This window comes from Humulus lupulus, chromosome 5, assembly GCF_963169125.1.
Source record: "Humulus lupulus chromosome 5, drHumLupu1.1, whole genome shotgun sequence".
Classification (NCBI taxonomy): domain Eukaryota; kingdom Viridiplantae; phylum Streptophyta; class Magnoliopsida; order Rosales; family Cannabaceae; genus Humulus; species Humulus lupulus.
In genome coordinates, this window is record NC_084797.1 from 38,280,749 (window position 1) to 38,303,760 (window position 23,012).

General features: G+C 42.7%; 1 protein-coding gene and 1 non-coding gene across 2 annotated transcripts; one reads left to right on the top strand and one right to left on the bottom strand.

Annotated features, from left to right (window-relative positions):
- Positions 1–14,850: 14,850 nt before the first annotated feature.
- Positions 14,851–14,957, bottom strand: LOC133781190 (small nucleolar RNA R71). The gene has a single exon (XR_009869980.1). It is a non-coding gene; the product is annotated as a small nucleolar RNA R71 (small nucleolar RNA).
- A 1,040-nt stretch (positions 14,958–15,997) lies between these two features.
- LOC133779055 (uncharacterized) lies at positions 15,998–19,426 on the top strand. The gene is made up of 6 exons (XM_062219057.1): positions 15,998–16,151; positions 16,407–16,540; positions 16,679–17,017; positions 17,135–17,980; positions 18,227–18,763; positions 18,980–19,426. The coding sequence occupies exons 1-6, from the start codon at positions 15,998–16,000 to the stop codon at positions 19,424–19,426; spliced, it is 2,457 nt and encodes an 818-aa protein (XP_062075041.1).
- Positions 19,427–23,012: the final 3,586 nt, after the last annotated feature.

Genomic DNA, 23,012 nt, shown 5'->3' on the forward strand with positions numbered 1-23,012 from the left:
AATCCGACCGGAGCCCAGGCGAGTCAGGACCTCCCTCCTCCAATAATAGGAGGAGAGATAACCACCATTTTTGGAGGCCCCCATCTGGCAGGCTCAAGCAGAGGTGCTCAGAAAAGATACATCAATGAATTGAAGTCTCATAATGGAATCAAATTTGTCCCATAAACAGCCCATACCCAAACAACAATGATTGGAGAGACAACCAATCAGTTTCACCGAAGAAGATTCTAGTCATGTCCAGTTCCCACATAACGACCCTCTAGTTATAACTGCCCAACTCGCTAATCGGAGAGTCAGGAGGATACTAGTTGATAATGGGAGTTCGGTAACTTGTTGTTTTGGTCCACGCTAGAAAAAATGGGGTTGTTGGTGACCGAACTGAAGGCCACTTCCATCATGCTGTATGGGTTCTCTAGCGAAGGGTCGGCAGTGATAGGTACAATTGAGTTAGTAATAACCTTGGGAGAGGGACCCCGAACTGTATCCAAGCTTCTCGAGTTTGTGGTCATCGACTGTCCCACCGCATACAACGCAATTTTGGGTCGGCCTACGTTGATGGCATTTGAAGCCATAACTTCTATCCACCACCTCGCAGTCAAATTCCCCTCCTCTACGAGGATATGTACGGTCCAAGGTGATCAGCTCGCTGCCAGGGAATGCTATAGCATTTCCATGAAGGGAAAATCACAACCTAGGCAGTAGACGATGCCCATTCAGGGCAAATGCGAGGAACCCTAGGAAGTGAGAGCTAGCCTTGGGATAAAGGAATCTCGGCCAGCCGACGGTGTAGGTACCACCCTGAGTGACGATATCAACCCTAGATTTGGCGAAGATAGGTCCGAGCTCCAGGCTATCGAAGAGCTCAAAGAGATAAATATCGTTCCTAAAGACCCTTCGAGGGTGGTTAGGCTTGGGAAAAACCTTGGTGATGAGAGGAAGGCGGAGCTGATGAAATTCCTGCAAGGGAATCTAGATGTTTTCGCCTAGTCTCATGAAGACATGGTGGGGATCAGCCCAAGCATCATCATGCATACCCTCAACTTGGACAAGAGCATGCCTGCGAAGTCGCAGAAACAGAGGAGTCTGGGCATGACCCCAGATGCGGCCCTGGAAGAGGAAGTGGCTCGACTTTTAAAGTGCGATTTTATCCGCAAGGCAAAATACCCGATCTAGGTCGCCAATCCTGTTCTGGTCCCAAAACTTAACGGAAAATGGTGGACCTGCATCAACTTTTCGGACCTGAATAAAGCATGTCCCAAGGAGTGCTTCCCCTTACCAAGGATTGGCCAGTTAGTGGATGCCACAGCAGGACACGAGCTCATGTCCTTCATGGATGCGTACTCTGGTTACAACCAGATCGCTATGAATCCCGCGGACCAGGAGCATACCAGCTTCATGAACCCAACCAATGTTTATCGTAACAAAGTCATTCCCTTCGGGTTGAAGAACGCCAGAGCTACATATCAGAGATTGGTCAACAGAATGTTCGTTCATCAGATCAGGAAAAACATGGAAGTGTATGTTGACGACATGTTGGTCAAGTCAAAAACTACCAATGACTATGTTCCCGATCTAAGGGAACATTTTAAGATCCTAAGGAAGTACGGTATGAGGTTGAATCCCCAAAAATGTACCTTCGAGGTGGCGTCAGGAAAATATCTGGGTTTTATAGTCAACATCAGAGGAATAGAGGCGAACCCAGACAAAATCAGATCGCTACTTGAAATGCCATCGCCCCGGTCGCGAAAAGACATCAGGAGAGCCTCTTTTTCTTTACTTAGCTGTTATAGAAGATGCGGCTAGCGCCGTGCTGGTCCAGGAAGAGGACCAGGCTCAAAAGCCAGTCTATTACATTAGCGAAAGGCTCCTTGGAGCTGAATCTCGATATCCGTTGATGGAAAAAATGGTCTTCTGCCTTATCACGACCTCCAGAAAGCTTAGGCCGTATTTGCAGTCCCATTCAATCCACGTCATAATCGATCAACCTTTAAGGCAGGTGCTACAGAAACTTGAGGCATCGGGATGTCTTTTGAAATGGGCCATCGAGCTCAGTCAGTTCAAAATTCTGTACGTACCACAGACTGCAATCAAAAGCCAAGCCCTGGTTGATTTCATGGCTGAATGCACTGGATTCCAAGAGGAATCGGGGGAAGAGTCGGTGCAGGTGTTGTGGAGAATCTTTGTGGATGGTTCGTCTAACGAAAATGAGTTCGGAGCTGGAATCATTTTGATATCCCCGAAGGGGAATCGTTTCCACTCCGTGTTACGATTCGGATTTGAGGCGTCCAACAACGAGGCCGAGTACGAAGCTCTATTTGCTGGGCTTAGGGTGGCCAAGGAGTTGAAGGCCAGGGCTATCCAAAGCTACAACGATTCCCAGCTCGTGGTGAACCAAGTATTAGGGGAATATCAAGCGCGGGGAACCAAGATGGCGACCTACCTGGCCAAGGTAAAGAAGGAGCTATCTGAATTTGAATACAGTCAAATCGGGCAGATCCCACGTGAGCAGAACGCCAATCCTGATGCTTTGGCAAAACTCGCCACCTCCAGGGAAGCCGAGACCTTAAGCCTGATACCGGTGTAATTCTTGGAAAGACCAAGCGTGATAAAGGATACAAGGGAGATCGAGATGATCGATGCCAGGCCAACCTGGATGACACCCATAGTTGAGTACCTTACAACAGGGAAGTTGCTCGACGAGCGAAACAATGCAAGGAAGATACTCTATCAAGCTTTGAGGTATACAGTCATAGATGGAACGTTGTACCAGCGTGCCCTGTCTTTGCCTCTTCTGCGATGTGTTCTGCCGAAGGAGGCTAAAACTATTTTGCAGGAGGTGCATGAAGGTTTTTGTGGAGATCACGCTAGGGGGCGAAACCTGGCCTTAAAGATATTAAGGCAAGGATATTATTGTGCCACCCTATCAAAGGACTCAATTTCTTACGTCAGAAAGTGTGACAAGTGCCAACGGTTCGCCACGATCGCCCGAGCTCCACCAGTCGAGCTGAAGATGATCTCATCCCCATGGCCATTTGCGGTCTGGGGGATTGACTTAGTTGGAGCCCTACCCACGGGAAAAGAAGGAGTTTGCTATGCAGTAGTGGCCATTGACTACTTCACGAAGTGGGCAGAAGTAGAACCCCTGGAAACGATAATGTCAAAGAGAGTCCTCGATTTTGTGGTTAAGAATATTGTCTGCCGGTTCGGGCTGCCAAGGAATATCGTGTCGGACAATGGAACCCAGTTCGATAGAGACCTCTTCACCAAATTTTGCATTGGACACGACATAATTAAGAGTTTTTCCTCAGTGGCCTACCCCCAGGCTAATGGACAGGTCAAGGATGTGAACAAGACGCTCAAGGCAAGCCTTAAAAAGAGGCTGGGTGAGGCCAATGGAGTTTGGCCCGAGCAGCTACCGCAGGTGCTGTGAGCGTACCGGACCTCGCACCGAACTTCGAAGAGGCACACCCCTTTTTCCCTGACTTTCGGGAGTGAGGCTGTCCTTCCTATCGAAACAAAGATAGCCTCGCACAGGGTCCAGGCCTTCAGCCAGGAGCAGAATGACAAACTGCTCAACGCATCCCTCGACCTGATTGATGAAAGGCGAGAAGATTCACAACTACGGCTCGCGCATTATCAGCAAAAGAGCACTCGGTATTTTAATTCAAAGATTAAGAGGCGTGCTTTTGGATTAGGAGACCTAGTACTCAGAGGGTGTTTCTGGTGGGCAAGGACCCCAAATATGGTGCCTTAGGCCCAAGCTGGGAAGGGCCCTATCAATTCATCGAAATCGTACATGAGGGTACTTTCAAATTGGCCCGGCTTAATGGAGAAATGGTGCCACGGACCTGGAATGCTCCGCATTTGAGAAAGTATTTATCAGTGATCAAGTCACTCCTGTATGTAAGGCTTGCATATAAAGGCCAATTTACTATAAAAAAAAATGGTTTATGGTTTCATTTGTGTCCATGTACGATTTTGTTTGTATGGCTAGTTCAAAGTAACCAAGTGTTGACGGTGAGAACTCATCAACTAAGTTGAGTTGGAAAAAACTATCAAGTAAAGATAGTCAATGAAAAAGCTGTAGAAATTTAAGTAATAACTCAAGAACAATGACAGAACAACAATGGAGAAATCAATCTTTCATTCACTCTCAAGCACTTGCTACAGTAAATTTTCCAACCCCCTTTCAGGTGGAGTTAGAGTTCATTTTATAGTAGGCTCTAATGGCCCTGGGTACATGGTGGTCCAGGAGACCAAGTGGTACATAAGTACTTTGTCAGGATTGTGGTTCCAGAGGTTGTGGTCGTTCATCCAGTAGAGGGGCAGGCGTCAGGAAGATGTCTCCACTACTTGTCCGTACCCATGTCAGAGGAGTGGTGGTAGACGTAGTGGTGCAGGTGGTAGTGGTGTCGACTCTAACTCCTGGCCGTAGACGTACGGGCCATAACTCCTATCCCTGCATTCCCACTCCCCCACTGGTACAGGTGTCCATATTTCAACATACAAGGTCTTATGGGCCGTACCCAGTATGAAATCGTACAGGTACGTTCCATTCAACTCACACTCGGGCCCTTAAGCATTGGGGTCCCAAGGTATAGGGAACAAGACACTTGGCGCGCGTAAAGGTGGCTGCGTGAGGCTGAGGGCCTGCTGGGGCGCGAGGCCACCTGGTGCCGCGGGCGCGGCTGAGCGAGGCCGAGGGCCCGCTGGGGCGCGAGGCCACCTGGTGCCGCGGGCGCGGCTGCGCGAGGCCACCTGGTGCCGTGGGGGCGGCTGCGCGAGGCTGAGGGCCTGCTGGGGCGCGAGGCCACTTGGTGCCGCGGGCGCGGCTGCACGAGGCCGAGGGCCTGCTGGGGCGCGAGGCCGAGGGCCTACTGGGGCGCGAGGCCACTTGGTGCCGCGGGCGTGGCTGTGCGAGGCCAAGGGCCTGCTGGGGTGCGAGGCCATGGCGCTGGGGCGCGAGCCTGGGCACGCGAGGTCGTCTCGCTGGGCACGGTCCTAAGCATGCGAGGCCGTTGCGAGAGGGTTGTGGCTCGAGCATCTCGTGGCTCACGCATGCATTTAGGCCTTTAAGGGACCTTAGCGCACGTCTTGGTTCTTTTATGGGCATGGAATATTGAGCGTCCACACCAAGCAAGTCCACTTTCTGATTAGTTGGGGGGCAGATCACCGGACCAGGTTCCAAAACTTAGAAGTTGGTTAAATTGATTAACCAGTGTTTTTTCTAAAAAAACACGAGATGTTGATAAAACTAACGCGAACTAAGTTTTTTAAAATTGAGTATCCTGGACACGACCAGGTTCCAAAACTTAGAAGTTGGTTAAATTGATTAACCTGTATTTTTTCTAAAAAACATGAGGTGTTGATAAAACTAACACGAACTAAGTTTTTAAAATTAAGCATCCTGGACACGACCAGGTTACAAAACTTAGAAGTTGGTTAAATTAATTAACCAGTGTTTTTTCTAAAAAACACGAGGTGTCGATAAAACTAACGGGAACTAAGTTTTTAAAAATAAGTATCCTGGACACGACCAGGTTCCAAAACTTAGAAGTTGGTTAAATTGATTAACCAGTGTTTTTTCTAAAAAACACGAGGTGTCGATAAAACTAACATGAACTAAGTTTCTACCGAACACATCATAAAATATGAGATAAATATTGAAGAACAAGTAAAACTTGAAATAACTAAAATTAATATATATATATAAATTGTCTCGAGGAGAATAACCTCGTGCTCAGTATCTACAAGCAAAAGTAAATAAAAGTAAAAATAAAAAAAATCCTAGGCTCCCCCAGGCCGTTCTGAGGATGTCACTTCCTCAGTCTCTTGCTCGCCCACAACAAAAGTCTCCCCGGTCTCAGTTGGCACCTGCAGCTCCTGTTGCAGCCGAACTTTGAACTTCTCGAGGTAGTGCCCCTATGCGTCGGATGCCATGAAGGAGAAGTTGCCGTCCTGATTGAAGGCCCAGCAGTGGTACATCATACACTCCATGGAGGACGTCGATACCTTCTTTTCCTCCAGAATGGCCGCCTTGACCTCCAGTAGTTTTGCCTTTGCCCCCTCGAGCTCGGCCTGAAGGGCTACCGAGGTCGCCTTCACCGCCTGCTCGTCTTCTCGGGCAGTGGTTAAAGCAGCCTCCGCCGCTACCAAAGCAGCCTTGGCGCTCTGTTGAGAGGCGGCAAGAGCAGCTTGGGCCGCAGTCAGCTCTCCCTTGAGTTCTTCGTTCCTGGCCCTGGCCCGAGATATGCTGCAGTGTTGAGCCAAGGCCGCCTACAAAAAGAAAAGAAACAGTTAGGCACATACCAGAAAAATAAAATACATATAATAAAAGCAAGGTCAGGGAAAATGCTTACTGTGAGGCTGTAACGCACTGGTTACCCCAGAACAGTTACGGTGATCGGTGAACCGGAAATTTGACCCGCTACCCGAGTCCTTTGGTTAAAAACGTGTTCTAAGTGTTATTAATAGGCTAAGGTGAAAAACCAATATAAAGGAAAGGATATATTTTATTAAATGCATAAACTACTCATGAGCGCATCAAAACATTTACAAGTCATTTATAATACAAAATGGCCACTGCTGTTTCAAATATACAACCCTGCCGACCTAAGCGACAAAAATAGGGTAAACCCCCTAGTTCTTCTGAGAACTCCTTGGCCGTGGTGGTCAAGCGGCTGCATATGTACACATCACCACCTAAGCTCTCCACTCAAGGTTGGGTGAGCTTTTCTTTGCCTTTACCTGCACCACATAGCACCCATGAGCCAAGGCCCAGCAAGAAAACACAATATAGCATGATATAATATCATCAATGATCATAATAATCATCCAGGACTACCAGTCCAAAACAGATAGGTGACAATCGCAAAAGTCACTAATGTGGGTGCAACTCCCTTAAGCCATGTGACGATAGGGTCACCAGGCTTTACAGATAAGTGAACCTTTCACTAGCTTAAACATGATAGGTGCATGGTGACTAGATACCAACATAACCTTCCTCCTGACCATAGAGTCATAACCCTAGAACATCGTTCCCTAACCATATGACAAACGGTCACCTGAGCCTTTGGCCCTGGCTCTCAGTAACTAGTCTTAGATTAGCCAAGCACTTATAAGATTCATCGACCTTAGGGTCGGTCCAGCGTTAATTCCTTAGAGTCATTCAACACTGCTATCGATTAGATCTAATCTTTACTCGGCCCTGCGTTCAGGACGCTTATGCCGTCTCTGACTCTTAGGTCAGTGTCCCTGACTAGTGAGTACCATATACAAGTAAACAATATTCATTAGCATTTAATATGCAATCCATGTCCACATTTATCAACCAACATGCCTCAACAACTATTATACATGTCATATACACGGGGTGTAGTTTTCTTACCTTAGGTTCGAGCGAGAAATATTATAAGAACGACTCCTGAGAACGATCGATCTTTAGGTTCCTTAGCGGTTACCTAATCACAACCAATTATAACCTCAATTAATGAGAATCAACATAGATAGGGTCTTAACCTAAGCACCACTCTTGGGACCTCGAAACATGCCCACACGGCGAGTAGATTTGATCCCGGGCCTTAAGGATTGAAACCCCAAGTCAAAAACCCTTAAAAACACTCAAAACGAGACTTTGAAGCAACAGAGTAGCGCTACAACGCTGACCCCTAGCGCCCCAGCGCTATTCTCAGAACCCCCAACACGCCCGAATGCCCCCTGAGTAGCGCTGTAGCGCCCTAGGGTGGGCGCTATAGCGCTACCTCCAGACCTGATGCCCCCTGGAACCTCCATCTTCATCTCCTTCGATCCCAACCTGTTTCCGATGCTTCCAAATCCCATTTTTGATGCCAAATGAACCCAAAAACCATCCTAACATACCCCAAACATCACTACCATAAGAAGCCTAGCCAAAACTCCCAACAAAACCAAGATCTCAACCTAGAAATCACAACTGTAAAACAGAACTAAAACAGGGCAAACCAGGGAATTCTATGGTTAAAAACTTACCCAAAGCTCAGCTTATGATGCTCTTCAATGGAGGAACACACTCCCAAACTCCTAAGGCTTACTTCCCAAGCTTGAATCCTCAAGAATGGTTCAAAAATCCCAAAGGAAACTGAAGAAAAAGATGGTACGGTAAAGCTCTCCAAGTTGCTCTGTTTTTCTACCTCTTTCTCAGCCAAAAATGGTTATATCTATCCTAGGGGTGAAATGACCATTATACCCCTAGGTCAATTTAAAGTTTCTAAAGGCTCCCAAGGGCAAAATTGGTATTTTCCACCTATCTCGTTAATCATAATTAATGCTCTCCAATTCCCGCTATTCTCGATAATCTCAAACACCAATAATTCATATCCCTTTACCCTTTAATTCCCGGCAACGCTCTAATCCTTAAAATCACCTCGAGACTCAACCCGAGCCCCGAACTTAAACCTGTTGTGACTAGATCGCTAATCAATATTCCAAGATCGTCTCATGCCAAATAGCTCGAACAAACCCAAATTATAATGTGGTCTCAACACATATCACCGACATGCATACAAATATACAATTATACCCTCAACGGGCCAAATTACCATCACACCCCTGTAATTAAAATGTGGACCCACATGCATGCATTTAACATCATATTATAATATAATTAACATATACATGCATATTATCAATTAATGGCATAATTAAGCAAGTATGGCCCTCCCGGCCTTCTAATCCTGCCATTAAACCACATTGGAGAATTCAGGGCATTACAGAGGTTCATCCCCAAGGAAGACTCCATGACATTCTCCAGGCTCCTCTCCTCAATCGCCCTCAGGTTGTGGGGCTTGGCCTTGTAAAAATGATCCACCGAGTAGTTCACCGTCTCGTAGACGGTCCCCCGAAAAGTGTCTGGAATCAGCTCCAGATCCTGGGGGTTGACGGGGATGCGAACAGTGGAGACAGGGAACACTAAAGCTTGAGGACCAACCGGTGCTACCAGTTCCCGAGCAGGAGGTGGAGGAAGGAGAGGAAGGGGCGCAATCAGACCTTTTTTCCCCGGGGCTACGGCGGACGGAGCTCCTGAGCCCGAGCCTTTCCCCTTAGTCGGGGATTGGGAGGCAGTCGCAGCCAGGGGCGGTGTTTTCTTTGAAGTAGGCCAAAGCCTCTTGACAAGGGGGCCCTCGCTGGACTTCCCTTCTTGGAACATCAAGCAGATGTCAGGTTCCCCTCTCTGTGCCATCTCCTCGCCTGAAAAAAGAATGGGAAATGCGTTAAGAATGCATGTACGTTCTTCAACAAAAAAAATATTAATAATAAATACATACGAAGTAGAAAAAATCCTACCCTCCGAGCTAGAGGAAGAGTCTATTTCCAAAACCTCCGGCCTCGGAGCTGCTACAGGGGAATGAGAGTCTAAATCAACCAATTCTTGGATTAGGGGAGGTTTCGGGTCAGGTTCTACCTCGGGACTAGATTCCTCCACGTATTTCCTAAGTCTAGGAGCGACTATACCCTCGAGAAGGGAGGGCCATGACCTAAGGTTGGTCCCATACTCCTCAAAAAAGGCCGACCTAAAAGACAAAGTGTTGTCCACTACTACAGTATCCCTAGGACGACCCATGTCATGATGCAGCACTAATTGATCTACGCATTGGAGCAAGGTTATGTCTCGGTCTGGGTCGTTTTGGTGGCGGTGCATGAGCTGGTTTGGGTTAAACCTAACTAGCCTAAGGTCTGCGGCTGCCCTATCTAGATCCCAAAAGTGGTATGGGTTACCTTGGCCGGAGGGGCTGGCTGCTGCCCCTGATTGAGCTCGGTCCAAATCGGGGTCCCGAGCAGCCTTCGGAGCTCGTCTCTTCTGCACGAGCAGCACCTCGGCCTCCTCTTCCTGCTCGTCACCACCGTCGGCCGCGGCATCGCCCTCGGGAATAGGCGCCAACATGCGAGCTACTGGATGATTGGCCCGCGTCCTCCTCAGGGCCAGAGTTTGGCCTACAGAGATTAACTTACACGCCAACATCGTGTCATTAGACACGAGCTGGCGGTAGTCCTTTTCACTGGGCGGGAGCCCCTCCAGGGTATCATATTAACCCCCGAGGGTCACGGATCTGGCCGTCCTCGCGAAAATGGCTGCATTATGATGCTCTAGTCAATATACACGTGAAAAGAGCGAAAGAAAAAGGTAATAAAAATTACACGAGCTGAAGACAGAAAGAAAGCTTACGAGGACGATTGAAATAATGGTACTCGCAGTTGTGAAACTCATTCGACATAAAGAATTGATCTTTGAAGTCATTGGGATGGCTAGGAAGTTCGATTACTGTGGATGATTTTGGGAAGCGAGTTAGGTAGTAGAACCCATCGCCTTGTCCCCTTTGATCCAGGCTGGCCTTGAGGCAGAAGAAGTAGAGGATGTCTACCGAGGTAGGGACCTCCCACTCGTGCTTCAGAAAAAGATACCTCAGCCCTGCCAGCAGAGGATAGGAATTCAGAGGATGTTGAAATGGTGCCAACTTCATGTAATTGAGAAAGTCGGCAAAGTACGTATCTAGGGGGAGGAAGGCCCCGACCCTGAGAAGCTCATCGCTCTAGGCCGCGAAGTCTTCATCGAGGGGTGCGTAGCTCCTCTCACCCTCCATGGGAGGTCGGGCAATAAGGACGCCGGTCCCAACCTCGATGTTATGGGACAACATTATCTTATTGACCCTCCCTTGGGTCATGATCTTCGAGGCTATCCTCTCCGCCTCAAAGAAAGCATCAGGTCCCACCTCGATCTCCTTCTCCACCATGGGACTGAACTGGGGGATGGGAGACTCTGCCACGACCTCCTTCCCTCTACTGGATTGTTGGGACGATGAGCCAGCCGCACTTTTCTTAGACACATTCCTTTTTGGCCCCATCTGATCGCCTAGTGAACAAGAACGATGAAAAACTTAGTAGGTGACCAAAAAGCTATGAAAGGAAAAACATCGCGAGAAGAACAAAGGTTTTTCATGCAAGAGTTGAGGTAATCTCAGCCCACGGTGTGAGGCCACGCGCTGTCGTGGCCACGTGCCCAACTTTCCAATGGATCCTTGTGTCAGGAGGGTCAGATTATTACTTGCCTTAGGGGAGAGGTTTCGAGAGAAAAAGCACCTAGGAAGTGTGACCCTAAGCTACCCGATTTTACACCCTAAAAGCCTCTCATCTTTCATATCCCAAATGGGTATTTCCTAAAAATTATCCAGAAATATTACCCAGAAATTACCTAGTTGTGAACATCACAATCCTAGACATGTTTTGGGTCTACTCAATATGCCTAAAATCGGAACTTATACTCCAAAAGCCAATCAGAAACAACCCACTGTTTACGATTGTGAGATGTAGGTTTGCATAACAAAGAAAAAGGGAAATCAAAACATACAACGAGTAGGAAACTTACAATGTATTTTCCAAACAAAGGTTGCTGACAGCGTAGAAGTAGGAGTCCTAGAAGATTCCTTAAGGCTGGACTTCAGAAAGGTTCTTGTGGCAAGAATATGGGGATTTATGGGATTATAAGCAGAAGAAGAAGAGCTTTTTAAATTTTTAAAGAGAGAAAATAAAGGAAAATTTTGAATGAAGGGTGATAAGTACTAAAAACTACCAGCCTTATTTATACGTAAGAAGCACGAGGAAACGAGGACCGCCTGATTAAATTAAAGAGAGATACGAGGGTCATAACTTGAAAGAAGAAACGGTGGCAAAAAGGTGGTCAGGCCATTTAATATGATCCTCGAAACCCGAACAGACGCCAATCACGACGTTCCACGTGTCCGATACTTAAGTAACGCACAGGGTCTGGATAATCGAAAAGGAAGTTTAAAAGCCCCCACTGTGAATGACAAAAGTGACATCATAGATCACGGGCAGGGGCTTGGGGGGAAAATGTATGCCCTGAGTATCAGCACGTACCTTGTTGAGGCAGCTTGGGAGAAGCGAACTAATAAAGAGCCATAACCGAGGTGCCACATGTTCACCGTTCATTCGAAGAAATTTGGTACGATCCCCTAAACAAATAGCTCAAGCTGGCGGATCATTTAGCTGTTTATCACTTGGAACCATTGCCAACATGGAATCAAAAGACATGAGCTTGCACTACATTAAGCTCGTGGTACATCAGAGGCCTGGCGTATCCCAGGATCTTTATAAAGTCAGCCACGCAACATAAACGTGCATATAATAGGCATCACGTGTCTGTTTTATTCCTGAATTCCAGGATACGCAATATTAACGTGCGTGATCAGACATCCCACACCCGATTTAGGCCATGCGGCCCATTATCCAGTTTTACCCACTAATTAGACCACACTTCAGTGTAAGGTTTAGATATTAATCATCAGTGTCACAGAGATGACGTGAAGGATGAAAAGATCAAGGGATGACACCAATGCCTACTCAGAGATCATTCTCCTATAAATACTAAGACCCTGGGTAGTGCAAAGGGTTGGATTCTTCTTGTAAGGAAAATACTCTGTAAAAATAGAAAGAAAAGAGAAACATTAATAATATTGACTCGTGGACTAGGGGGATTTTAATCTCCGAACCACGTAAAAAGGAGTGATCACTTTTCTTCTCTTGATAATTCATTGCCAGTATCCTTGAGTATTTTCATTTTCTTATTACGGTTTACCATTAAGCACTAATCCATCCTTGTTATTCATAAAATTCACTGTTGGCGAAAAATCGCATCAACAATAATAAACACATGAATCATGACGATAGGTCCTCTTTTATGGAAAGTGATAAATGAGTTTTAGGCTCGTTTATGGTCTAGTTTTAGGGTGTTTTTCGTTAGTTTAGGATTATTTTATTTCAGAATTATGTTCATTTGTTCATGTTTCAGGTTTTCCATGCTAAATTGGTAAAAAGAGTGAAAATGAGGGAAAGTGGAACAAAATCGGGTTTTTTGGGATTGATATGTGCAATTTTGGGTGCTGTTAATAGCGCTATAGCGCTATCAAGGGAGCGCCGTAGCGCTAGGAAGGACTTTGATGCAAGATGGATTCTGACTTTAGCGCCACAGCGCTATAAATGCAGCGCCACAACGCTATCACGAACAGTCAAGCAGCGCTACAGCACTACAACAAGAGCGCTACAACGCTAGTAAACAAATTCTTCAGGTGTTTTGGCTCTGACTTTAGTGCTATATTGCTACAATAATAGCGCTACAACACTAGTGCACCAAATTTTGAGGCATTTTGGCTCTGTTAATAGCGCTATAGTGCTACAAATACAGTGCTATAGCGCTGGTGACGCCTCTTTCAGATTTTAGACCACTTTTTGAAGGGCAATCTGGTCTTTTCACTTGGGAACCTTGGAGGGCTATTTAAGGAACATTATTCTGCAATTATAGTAGGGCTGGAAGTTTTATAAACCCTAGATAAAAAGAGGCTACTGTAATTATTTTCTCTGTTTTTCATCTGAATTCTGAGGTTAATTTTATGAACAATTATTTGCAGTTTATTTTCATCATGGTATTTATGAACTAATTTCTTTTATCTAGGAATTAATGTAGTCACTGAGATTCTATTTAATTTTATTATGATTTTCTATTGATACTTCTTTTTCTATTCTAATCTATATGATGTGTGTTTAATGCTAGTAAATACTTGATCACTATTTGCTTGATTTAATGGTTTTGATTCAAAATTCGAAAGATGAGAATTGAATATGCTATCATTGTATAGACATAGGGTGCATATTGGACGGAAGTACTTGTATGACTTGTGTAGTAATTAGGTTTCCATATTTAATGCCTTTTATATGTTCAAGTTTATCACAGAAATGGAAAACCTGCATATAGATTGAGATTTATATTTTGAAAAAGAATAGGAATCGATTATATTAACCTGCTATTAGAATAGAAAGAAGAGATTTAGAATTGATTATTAAAATTAATAGAATGAACAGTTGATGAAATTAATTCCTAGGATTTTTATTATTAATTTTTAAGTAATGATTCATTGTTTTGTTTCCAATTCATTAATTTTGGTTCGTAGTTTATAGTATTTCTTTTATTTTTAATTGTTCACTTAAATTTTAATTAACCAAATAGAATTTGAAAATCAATTAGTGGTACTTGGGAGATAGTCTCTGTGGGAAGATATCCGTTCTTCCGGAATTTACTACTTGACACGACTAGGTATACTTGCGTACAAGAAATTACAGATCAAGCTTTTGGCGCCGTTGCCGGGGACTTATATTCCAATATCATAGTTATTGTTATTTGTTCTAATTTGGTTATTTTATTTTATTTAATTTCTGTTAACATTTATTTGGATCAAGGTTCTATTGTGTTTCAGGACTTGTTGGTATATGCAAAGCAATAGACACAAGGGGATTATACCAATAGATCTGGAAATTGAAAGAACGTGTAGACAGAACAGGAAAACAAAGAGGAGATTGGATTTTACCATGGCTGAAAATTTGGGAAATGGTGCTAATAATGGTCAAGGGGCTGCAGAAATTCCAAGGGAGCAAGGACCAAGAACATTGAGAGATTATGTACTTCCTACTGTTACAGGAGTGCATTCATGCATTAGACCTCCAACCATTGTTGCCAACAATTTTGAGATTAAGCCCGCAATTCTTCAAATGGTCCAAACAACTATTCAGTTTGGAGGTATGCCAACGGAGGACCCCAATTTACACATAGCTAATTTTCTGGAGTTATGTGCTACGTTCAAGATGAACAGGGTGAGTGATGATTCTATAAGACTGAGGTTATTCCCATTTTCACTAAGGGATAGGGCGATGAGTTGGTTGATATCTTTACAAGAGAATTCTATCACTACATGGGAGAATTTAGCTCAGAAATTCCTTGCCAAGTTTTTTCCTCCAGCAAAGGCTGCAAAGTTAAGGGGCGAGATTAATAATTTTTATCAGATGGATGGAGAGTCACTATATGATTCTTGGGAGCGCTTTAAGGAGTTGTTAAGGAAGTGTCCACACCATGGTATAGAAAAAGGGGATGCTTGTGTATAATTTTTACAATGGGTTGAATGGAGCAACGAGAACAATTATAGATGCCGCAGTGGGAGGTGACTTTATGAGTAAGAGTGCTAATGAGGCATATGAGCTATTATAGGAGATGGCGATGAATAATTATCAATGGACAACTGAAAAGGGACAACCAAAGAAGGTGGCTGGAATGATGGAATTGGATGCTATATCCATGCTTACAGCTCAAGTAGCAGCCTTGACAAAGCAACTACAAAAGAATACACTCCCATCTCAAGCTATGCAAGTTGAAAACCTTTGTGAAGTGTGTGGTACAAACCATCAACCCAACCAATGCCATGCTATAGATATGAATAACATGCCCATGGAAGAAGTACAAGCTATTGGAAATTACCAAAGACAACCTAATAGCCCCAATTCCATGTCTTACACTCCAGCTTGGAAGAATCATCCTAATTTTTCCTGGTCTAATAATCAAAATACTCTACAACCTTATCCTCCACCCCAGCCACAACCTGCCCAAAATAGTCCACCATATCCATAGTAATATGCACACCAAAACCCTCCACCTGGATATTATCAACCACAAAATAGACCACAACAAATGCCAATGAAGCCAGCTGAAACCCAACCTGATGTTCTTAACCAATTCAGGATTGAAACCAGGGCCTCCATAAGAAGGTTGGAGACTCAAATAGGGCAATTGGCTACTTTAATGTCTAATAGAGCTCAAGGAAATTTTCCTAGCACTACAGAAGTTAATCCTAAAGAACAGTGCCAAGCTATTACTTTGAGGAGTGGAACAAGGTATGAAGGGCCAAATAAGAATCACTCAGAAGAAGAAGAAGGTCAGAAGGGAAATACACAAGGTAAAGAACAAAAGAAGTTTAATGATGAAAAGGTTATTGAAGACCTTAGGAAGGAAGAGGAGACAAAATTTAGATAAACAATTTGCAAAGGCTTTAGAGGTGTTTAAGAAGCTACATATAAATATACCGTTCGCAGAAGCATTAGAGCAGATGCCCAGCTATGTAAATTTATGAAGGAGATTCTCTCTAATAAGAGAAAGACGGGTTACTATGAAACAGTGGCGTTAACGGAAGAATGCAGTGCGATTTTGCAAAGGAAACTTCCTCAAAAGTTACGAGAGCCTGAGAGTTTTACTATTCCATGCACGATTGGGGAGTTTGAATGTAAGCATGCACTTTGTGATTTGGGGGAAAGTATTAATTTAATGCATTTGTCAGTATTCCGTAGACTTGGTTTGGGGGAAGCTAGGCCAACCATAGTAACATTGCACCTGGCGGATAGATCTATGACGCATCCACGTGGTATTATAGAAGATGTATTGGTAAAGGTGGATAAGTTTATATTTCCAGCTAATTTTATAGTTCTTGATATGGAGGAGGATGAAAATGTTCCTATTATTTTGGGGAGACCCTTTTTAGCAACTGGGCAAGCATTGATAGATGTGCAAAAAGGAGAGTTAAAGCTGAGAGTTCAAGGGGAAGAAGTAGTATTTAATGTGTTTAAGGCTACGCCTTATCCTAAAGCAAGTGATAGTTGTTTCTCAGTTGATGTGGTAGAAGAAGTAGTAGGAAGAAAATAAGTAATTGAGGATCTTCTTGAAATAAGTCTTACAATTGATGATGTAGATGGTGAGGAAAATGAAGAAGCAATGAGTTATTTGAAGTAAATAAAATCATCTGAGTTGTGGAAGCATAAAAAGTTTGAAGAATTGGGTGAAGGACCAGAAAGACCATTACCATCGATTCTGAAGCCACCTGTTTTAGAATTGAAAGTTTTACCAGACCATCTCCGTTATGCTTATCTTGGGGAAAAAGAGACTCTTCCAGTTATAGTTTCATCATTACTTTCAGAAGTAGAGGAGGAGAAGTTGTTGAGGGTGTTAAGATCTCATAAAACTTCTATAGGGTGGACTCTGGCTGATCTAAGAGGAATTAGCCCATCGACAGTTATGCATAGAATTCTCATGGAGGATGATGCAAGACTGACTATTGATGCTCAACGAAGACTCAATCCGAAAATGAAAGAAGTGGTGAGGAAAGAGATTTTGAAATGGTTAGATGCTGGAGTGATTTACCCTATTTATGATAGTGCATGGGTGAGTCTAGTACAAGTAGTACCTAAGAAGGGTGGTATGACTGTGGTGAAGAATGAAAGTAATAAACTGATTCCAACAAGGACTGTGACGGGTTGGAGGATTTGTATAGATTATCGGAAGTTGAATAAGGAAACTAGGAAAGATCATTTTCCTTTGCCTTTTATTGATCAGATGTTGGATAGGTTGGCGGGGCATAACTACTATTGTTTTCTAGATGGGTACTCAGGCAATCATCAGATTGTAATTGCACCGGAGGATCAAGAGAAGACAACGTTTACATGTCCTTATGGGACTTTTGCTTTTAGAAGGATGCCATTCGGGTTATGTAATGCACCAGCCACGTTTCAACGGTGTATGATGGCAATATTTTCTGACATGGTAAAGAAGGGGATTGAAATTTTTATGGATGATTTTTCGGTTTATGGGTCCTCTTTTGACACGTGTTTGACTAATTTGGAGCTGGTGTTGAGGAGGTGTGAAGAGTCGCATTTGGTGCTTAATTGGGAAAAGTGCCACTTTATGGTAAATGAAGGAATTGTTATGGGGCACAAGATTTCTAAGAAAGGCATCGAAGTGGATAGGGAAAAAATTTCTATGATAGAGAATTTGCCACCACCAGTTTCAGTAAAAGGAGTATGGAGTTTCTTAGGTCATGCAGGATTTTATAGGATGTTTATCAAAGACTTATCCAAAGTTTCGAAGCCACTATCCACTTTGTTATTGAATGGGGTTACATTCGATTTTGATGAGAAGTGTCAACAAGCTTTTAGGATACTTAAGGAGAAATTGATCTCGGCACCTGTAGTTGTTGCGCCTCAATGGGATTTGCCATTTGAACTGATGTGTGACGCCACTGATTTTGCGGTTGGGGCAGTGTTGGGACAAAGAGTTGACAAGGTATTCAAAACAATTTATTATGCAAGTCGTACCTTGAATGATGCTCAAATGAATTACGCAACTATAGAAAAGGAGCAGTTGGCCATAGTGTTTGCTTTTGATAAATTTCGGCCATACTTGATTGGGAATAAGGTGGTTGTTTACACGGACCATTCTGCAATAGAGTATCTTATGACCAAGAAAGATTTCAAGCCTCTTCTTATTTGGTGGATTTTGTTGTTACAAGAATTTGATGTGGAAATTAAGGATAAGAAAGGTACTGAGAATTTGGTGGCTGATCACTTGTCTAGATTAGATGTTGATGAAGATTCTCTTGATAAAGAAGTTCAGATTAATGATGTTTTTCTTGATGAGCAGCTGTTCGAAGTAAGTGTTTGCAAGGGTGTTCCATGGTTTGCAGACTATGTTAATTATTTGGCTGCTAAGGTTATACCTCTTGAGATGACAAGGCAACAACTCAAGAAATTTTATTTGGAGGTGAAGCATTATTATTGGGAGGAGCCTATTATGTATAAACATTGCCCTGATCAAGTTATTAGGAGATGTGTGCCCGAAGAGGAGATGTTTTCAATCTTAACTCACTGTCATAGTTTGCATTGCGACGATCATTTTGGCGGAACAAGAACATCAGCAAAAGTTTTGCAAAGTGGGTTTTACTGGCCTACATTATTTAAAGATGCTAATGATTTTGTCAAAAGTTGTGATTGTTGTCAACGGACTGGGAATATATCAAGAAGAGATCAAATGCCGATGACTGGTATTTTGGAAGTTGAGTTATTTGACGTATCGGGGATAGACTTTATGGGACCTTTCCCATCATCGTATAATAATAAATATATTTTTCTTGTGGTAGATTATGTTTCTAAATGGGTAGAAGCCACAACAACTCCTACTTGTGATGGGAAGGAAGTACTTAAATTCCTTCATAAAAATATCTTTACTCGATTCGGCACCCCTAGAGCAATTATTAGTGATTGGGGAAGTCATTTTTGCAACAAGTTGTTCACTGCTCTTTGTGCTCACTATGGTGTTCATCATCGAAAAGCGTTATTCCACCTAATTGCAAATGGCCAAGTTGAAGTGTCAAATAGGGAAATAAAAGGTATCTTGGAAAAGACAGTAAATACTTCGAGGAAGGATTGGTCGAAGAATCTTGATGATTCACTGTGGGCGTATCGCACTGCATTCAAAACTCCGATTGGTATGTCACCCTATCGATTGGTGTTTGGTAAGGCTTGTCATTTACCGGTGGAACTGGAGCATAGAGCTTATTGGGCTATGAAAAAGTTAAATATTGATCTCTTTATGGAGGGACATAATAAGCTTATGGAGTTAAATGAGCTTGAAGAATTCCGAAATGAAGCTTATGAGAATGCGAAGATCTATAAGAAGAATTCAAAGGCCTTTCATGATAAGCGAATATTGAGGAAGGATTTTCAACCATGAGATAAAGTCCTACTATTTAATTCCAGACTTAAACTTTTTCCTGGTAAATCGAAGTCGAGATGGTCAGGACCGTACACGGTAGTTGTGTCACTTCCTTATGGAGCAGTGCAAGTTCATAGTGAGAAGACAAGACATTTTATGGTGAATGGTCAGAGGTTGAAGCATTATTTGGAGGGTCTGGTGGAAAAATTCAAGTCCGTGGTGATGTTGGAACCAATTTGATATGAAAATAAATAAGAGTCGGCTAAAAGACGTTAAAGACAGTGCTTTGAGGAGGCATTCCTCGGTTTATTTTTCTTTTTCTTTTACATTTTAAAAACATTTATGATTTTTGTATTTATTTGGTTTGGAACAATGTTTAGGGAATTTGTTTTAGTTGTTATTTTTATTTTTGATGTATTGTATGAACCGTGAAAATCGTGAAAAAAATGCAAGAGTTTTTAAGAAAAAGGTTAGAAAAATGATGATTTGAGATGCAGTAGTGCTACAACGCTAAGAAGAGGGCGCTATGGCGCTTATCTAAGAACCAAAAAGGTATTTTGAACGGTCATTAGCGCTATAACAATGTATCAGTAGCGCTACAGCGCAAGTTCCAGAGAAGAAATGGGGATTTTGAAGTTACCAGTGCTACAGCGCTGGTCTTGTAGCGCTACAGTGCTCTTTGCAGAAGAATAGCCCAGAAGTTCTTAATAGCACTACAACGCTGGTCTTCTAGCACTGTAGCGCTTTGTCCAGAATTTTTTTTTTAAAAGCCAGGGGGTTTTGAAATTTCATCTCTTTCAGCCTCATTTTTCTTTTTCTTTCCGTGTTCTCTCTCCCAAAGCCTCCATAGATCTTCCATTGTAGTTTATTACCAATAAAATTTCACCATATATTCTCCCTTTTTCTTTCATTTTCTCTTCTATCTTAGCCCTTTTATCCTCTACTTAATTTCTTTCTTCTCAAACCCATTCCAATTTCCCAATTCACTTTTGAAACCCTAGAAATTCAGAGTTTTAATTTCTTAATGAAGATCGGATTTTTCAAGGGGCTATATTCGTTCAAGCTTAAAGGAGTCCAATTTAAGGGTCAGTAAGTGTTTCCATTCCCTCTTATTCTCATATTTTTTAAGCATTTGGGATTGGATTGCATTATTGATTGTTGTTGGTGGATTGATTTTTGGGCTGTGATTTGGAGTATTTGGTTATTGTGTTTGTGAGATTGAATATCTTGAGTGGTTGTGAAGAGGAAAAGTGTTTAATTTAGGGGGAGGTGCTGTCAATTTTTTATTTTTTTTTGGGTTGGTGAGAGTGTGGATAATGGCTCCAAAGAGTAGAGCGGGTAGGAATAAGGATAAAGGGAAAGGACAAGCGTCTGCTTCTCAACCAAGAGATGATAATGGGGAGCAAGAGTATGATGAAACTAGGTTTATTAATTTTCAGGCTCAAGAGCTTTTTGAGAAATTTGTTAGAAAGCTCTTGATTCCTGAGCGTAAGGTGGACTATCAGTTTGACCATTTTAATCATCAGACTTTTGAGTTAGTTAGAGAAAATCTTGTGGCTAGAAAGTGGGAAGATTTTGTGACAAAATTGGCAAAGGCAAACATATCATTGGTGTATGAGTTGTACACCAATTTAAGAAATAAGCACAATGATATAGTTTTTGTTCGAGGTAAGCGAGTGCCTTTTACTGCAGAGGCCATTAATAAGGTGTTTAAGGTCCCACACATAAAATAGGAGGAGGAGGAATACACTAAATTTTTGAAGGGATACATAGAAGACTGACAAATTATGTTTTGAAGGTGCTCCTTGGACCTTAGATGGCTCTTTAACTAAAAGTATAGCGTCTTGTTAGCTGAATGTTGAAGCTAGATTTTGGGCTTTCTTTGTTTGTGCTCGATTCATGCCAGTAAGTCATCTGTTTGACATGACTAGGGATCGAGTACTTCTGATGTATGCTTTGATGACAGGGATGAATATTAATATGGGTTCGTGGATTAAGGATAACATTGAGTTCATTGAAAAGGGCCATACCACTGGAGGTTTGGGCCATGGATCTGTCATCACCATGTTATGTTATAAGGCTGGAGTTCCAGAGTTTGTGACTGATATTTATCAGTTGTTGCAGCAGCCTTTATCGATTATTCTGATGAAAGATTATCCCGAGCCTGTTTTATATGTGCCACAAGCTAAGAAAAAGGGTAAGCGTCGTGTTGAAACTGAGGTGGAAGAAGAGGCTGATCCCGTGCTGCAGGGTGGTAGTAGTGATCAGTGCATGCAGCAGGTCAATGATAAGTTGGATTATCTTATCTAATAAAATCAATATATGGTTCAACAACAGAACATGATGAATCAATAAATGGGCCAACGGTATGAATATGAGGTGAATCATGTGGCTCGTTTAAACAATCTGGTGAGTCAGTGGTCTTTAAATGAATCGGATCAAACTTATTTTGCTCCACCACCACCATATCCGCCGTATTCTCCATTCAACTCTCCGCCTCCACATCCGTCATTTGCTGGTTTTCCAGGGCCTCAGCCTCCACAGTCTCAACCTTTCGAGGGACCTTCGTCTCAGCTGCCACCACCTCCATATTGATTTGGCTGGTCAGGTAAGTCTCTATTCTCATTCTTCATGTACTTAACATTGGGGACAATGTTCGTTTTTAAGTTTGGGGGAGAGATTTATTACTGGTGTATTTGATGCATTTTTTTTCGGTTTGTTTTTATTTTATTTTAATTAGTTGTTCGTTTGAGTCATGTTTTAGAGTATAAATTAAGTTTATAATAATTTCCATTTAAATATGATTGACTGTTTTGTAGTATAATCCAAAGGAAAAATTGATGTGCTTCTAAAAATAATCTGTGCGCTTGGTTAGATTACTTTGTTTTTCATTGTGATTTGTTGACATTAGAGATCTATTGCTCATACATTGCAAATGTTATACTTGAGTTATTTTATGCATGTCAAATTTGGAATGTGGATTGAAAAGTTTGAAAAAATTCTAGAACCTGTTTGCTTACTATTTGAGATGAAATTTGAAACAGTGCACATTTAGGAAAATGATATAGGAAATTTTTGGACTGGTTGTGCCTTTCAAGCTAACCCTATTAAATTTTATCTTTAGTTAACCCTTTTGAGCCTTATAACCATTTTCTTGATTAATACATTCTTTTGAGCCTAACTCTAAAATGAAATACCATTTACTATTTTTGGCCCATACCATGAGCATGAAAATTATTATATGAGGGGAGGGAATGTGTAAAGGGATGTTTGTATTATGTGTTATTCAGAAAATTACTTTTGATTGAGAAAAAAAGTGGGTGGCACAATCCCATTACACCCATTTTTCGTCATGGTTCTGAACCATTTTGACTTTGCTTCGCTCCAGTTGGCGCCCAACAGCTGGCTGACCTTGAGTTGCCTATTTATTGCATATATGGAGCGCTTTGGGCGTGCTACCACGGCCCAAGAGGTGCATTTCATGTAAACCTCATGCCCTCTCCTAAATCCAAAGACTTTTATTTCTTGCAAAAAGCCAATACTTCGGTCTCCTTGATAGAGGGTTCTGTATCCAACCTAGGATCTTGGAAGGAGGACTTCTTCT

What these genes read in the sequence shown, in the direction of transcription:
- LOC133779055 (XM_062219057.1), top strand. Translation starts at nt 15,998, where the DNA reads ATGAAGGAGATTCTCTCTAATAAGAGAAAGACGGGTTACTATGAAACA. An exon ending in TGGGACAAAGAGTTGACAAG is followed by an intron (nt 17,981 to 18,226) that starts GTATTCAAAACA and finishes GTGGAAATTAAG; the next exon opens with GATAAGAAAGGTACTGAGAA. An exon ending in TGGAAGTTGAGTTATTTGAC is followed by an intron (nt 18,764 to 18,979) that starts GTATCGGGGATA and finishes TTTTGCAACAAG; the next exon opens with TTGTTCACTGCTCTTTGTGC.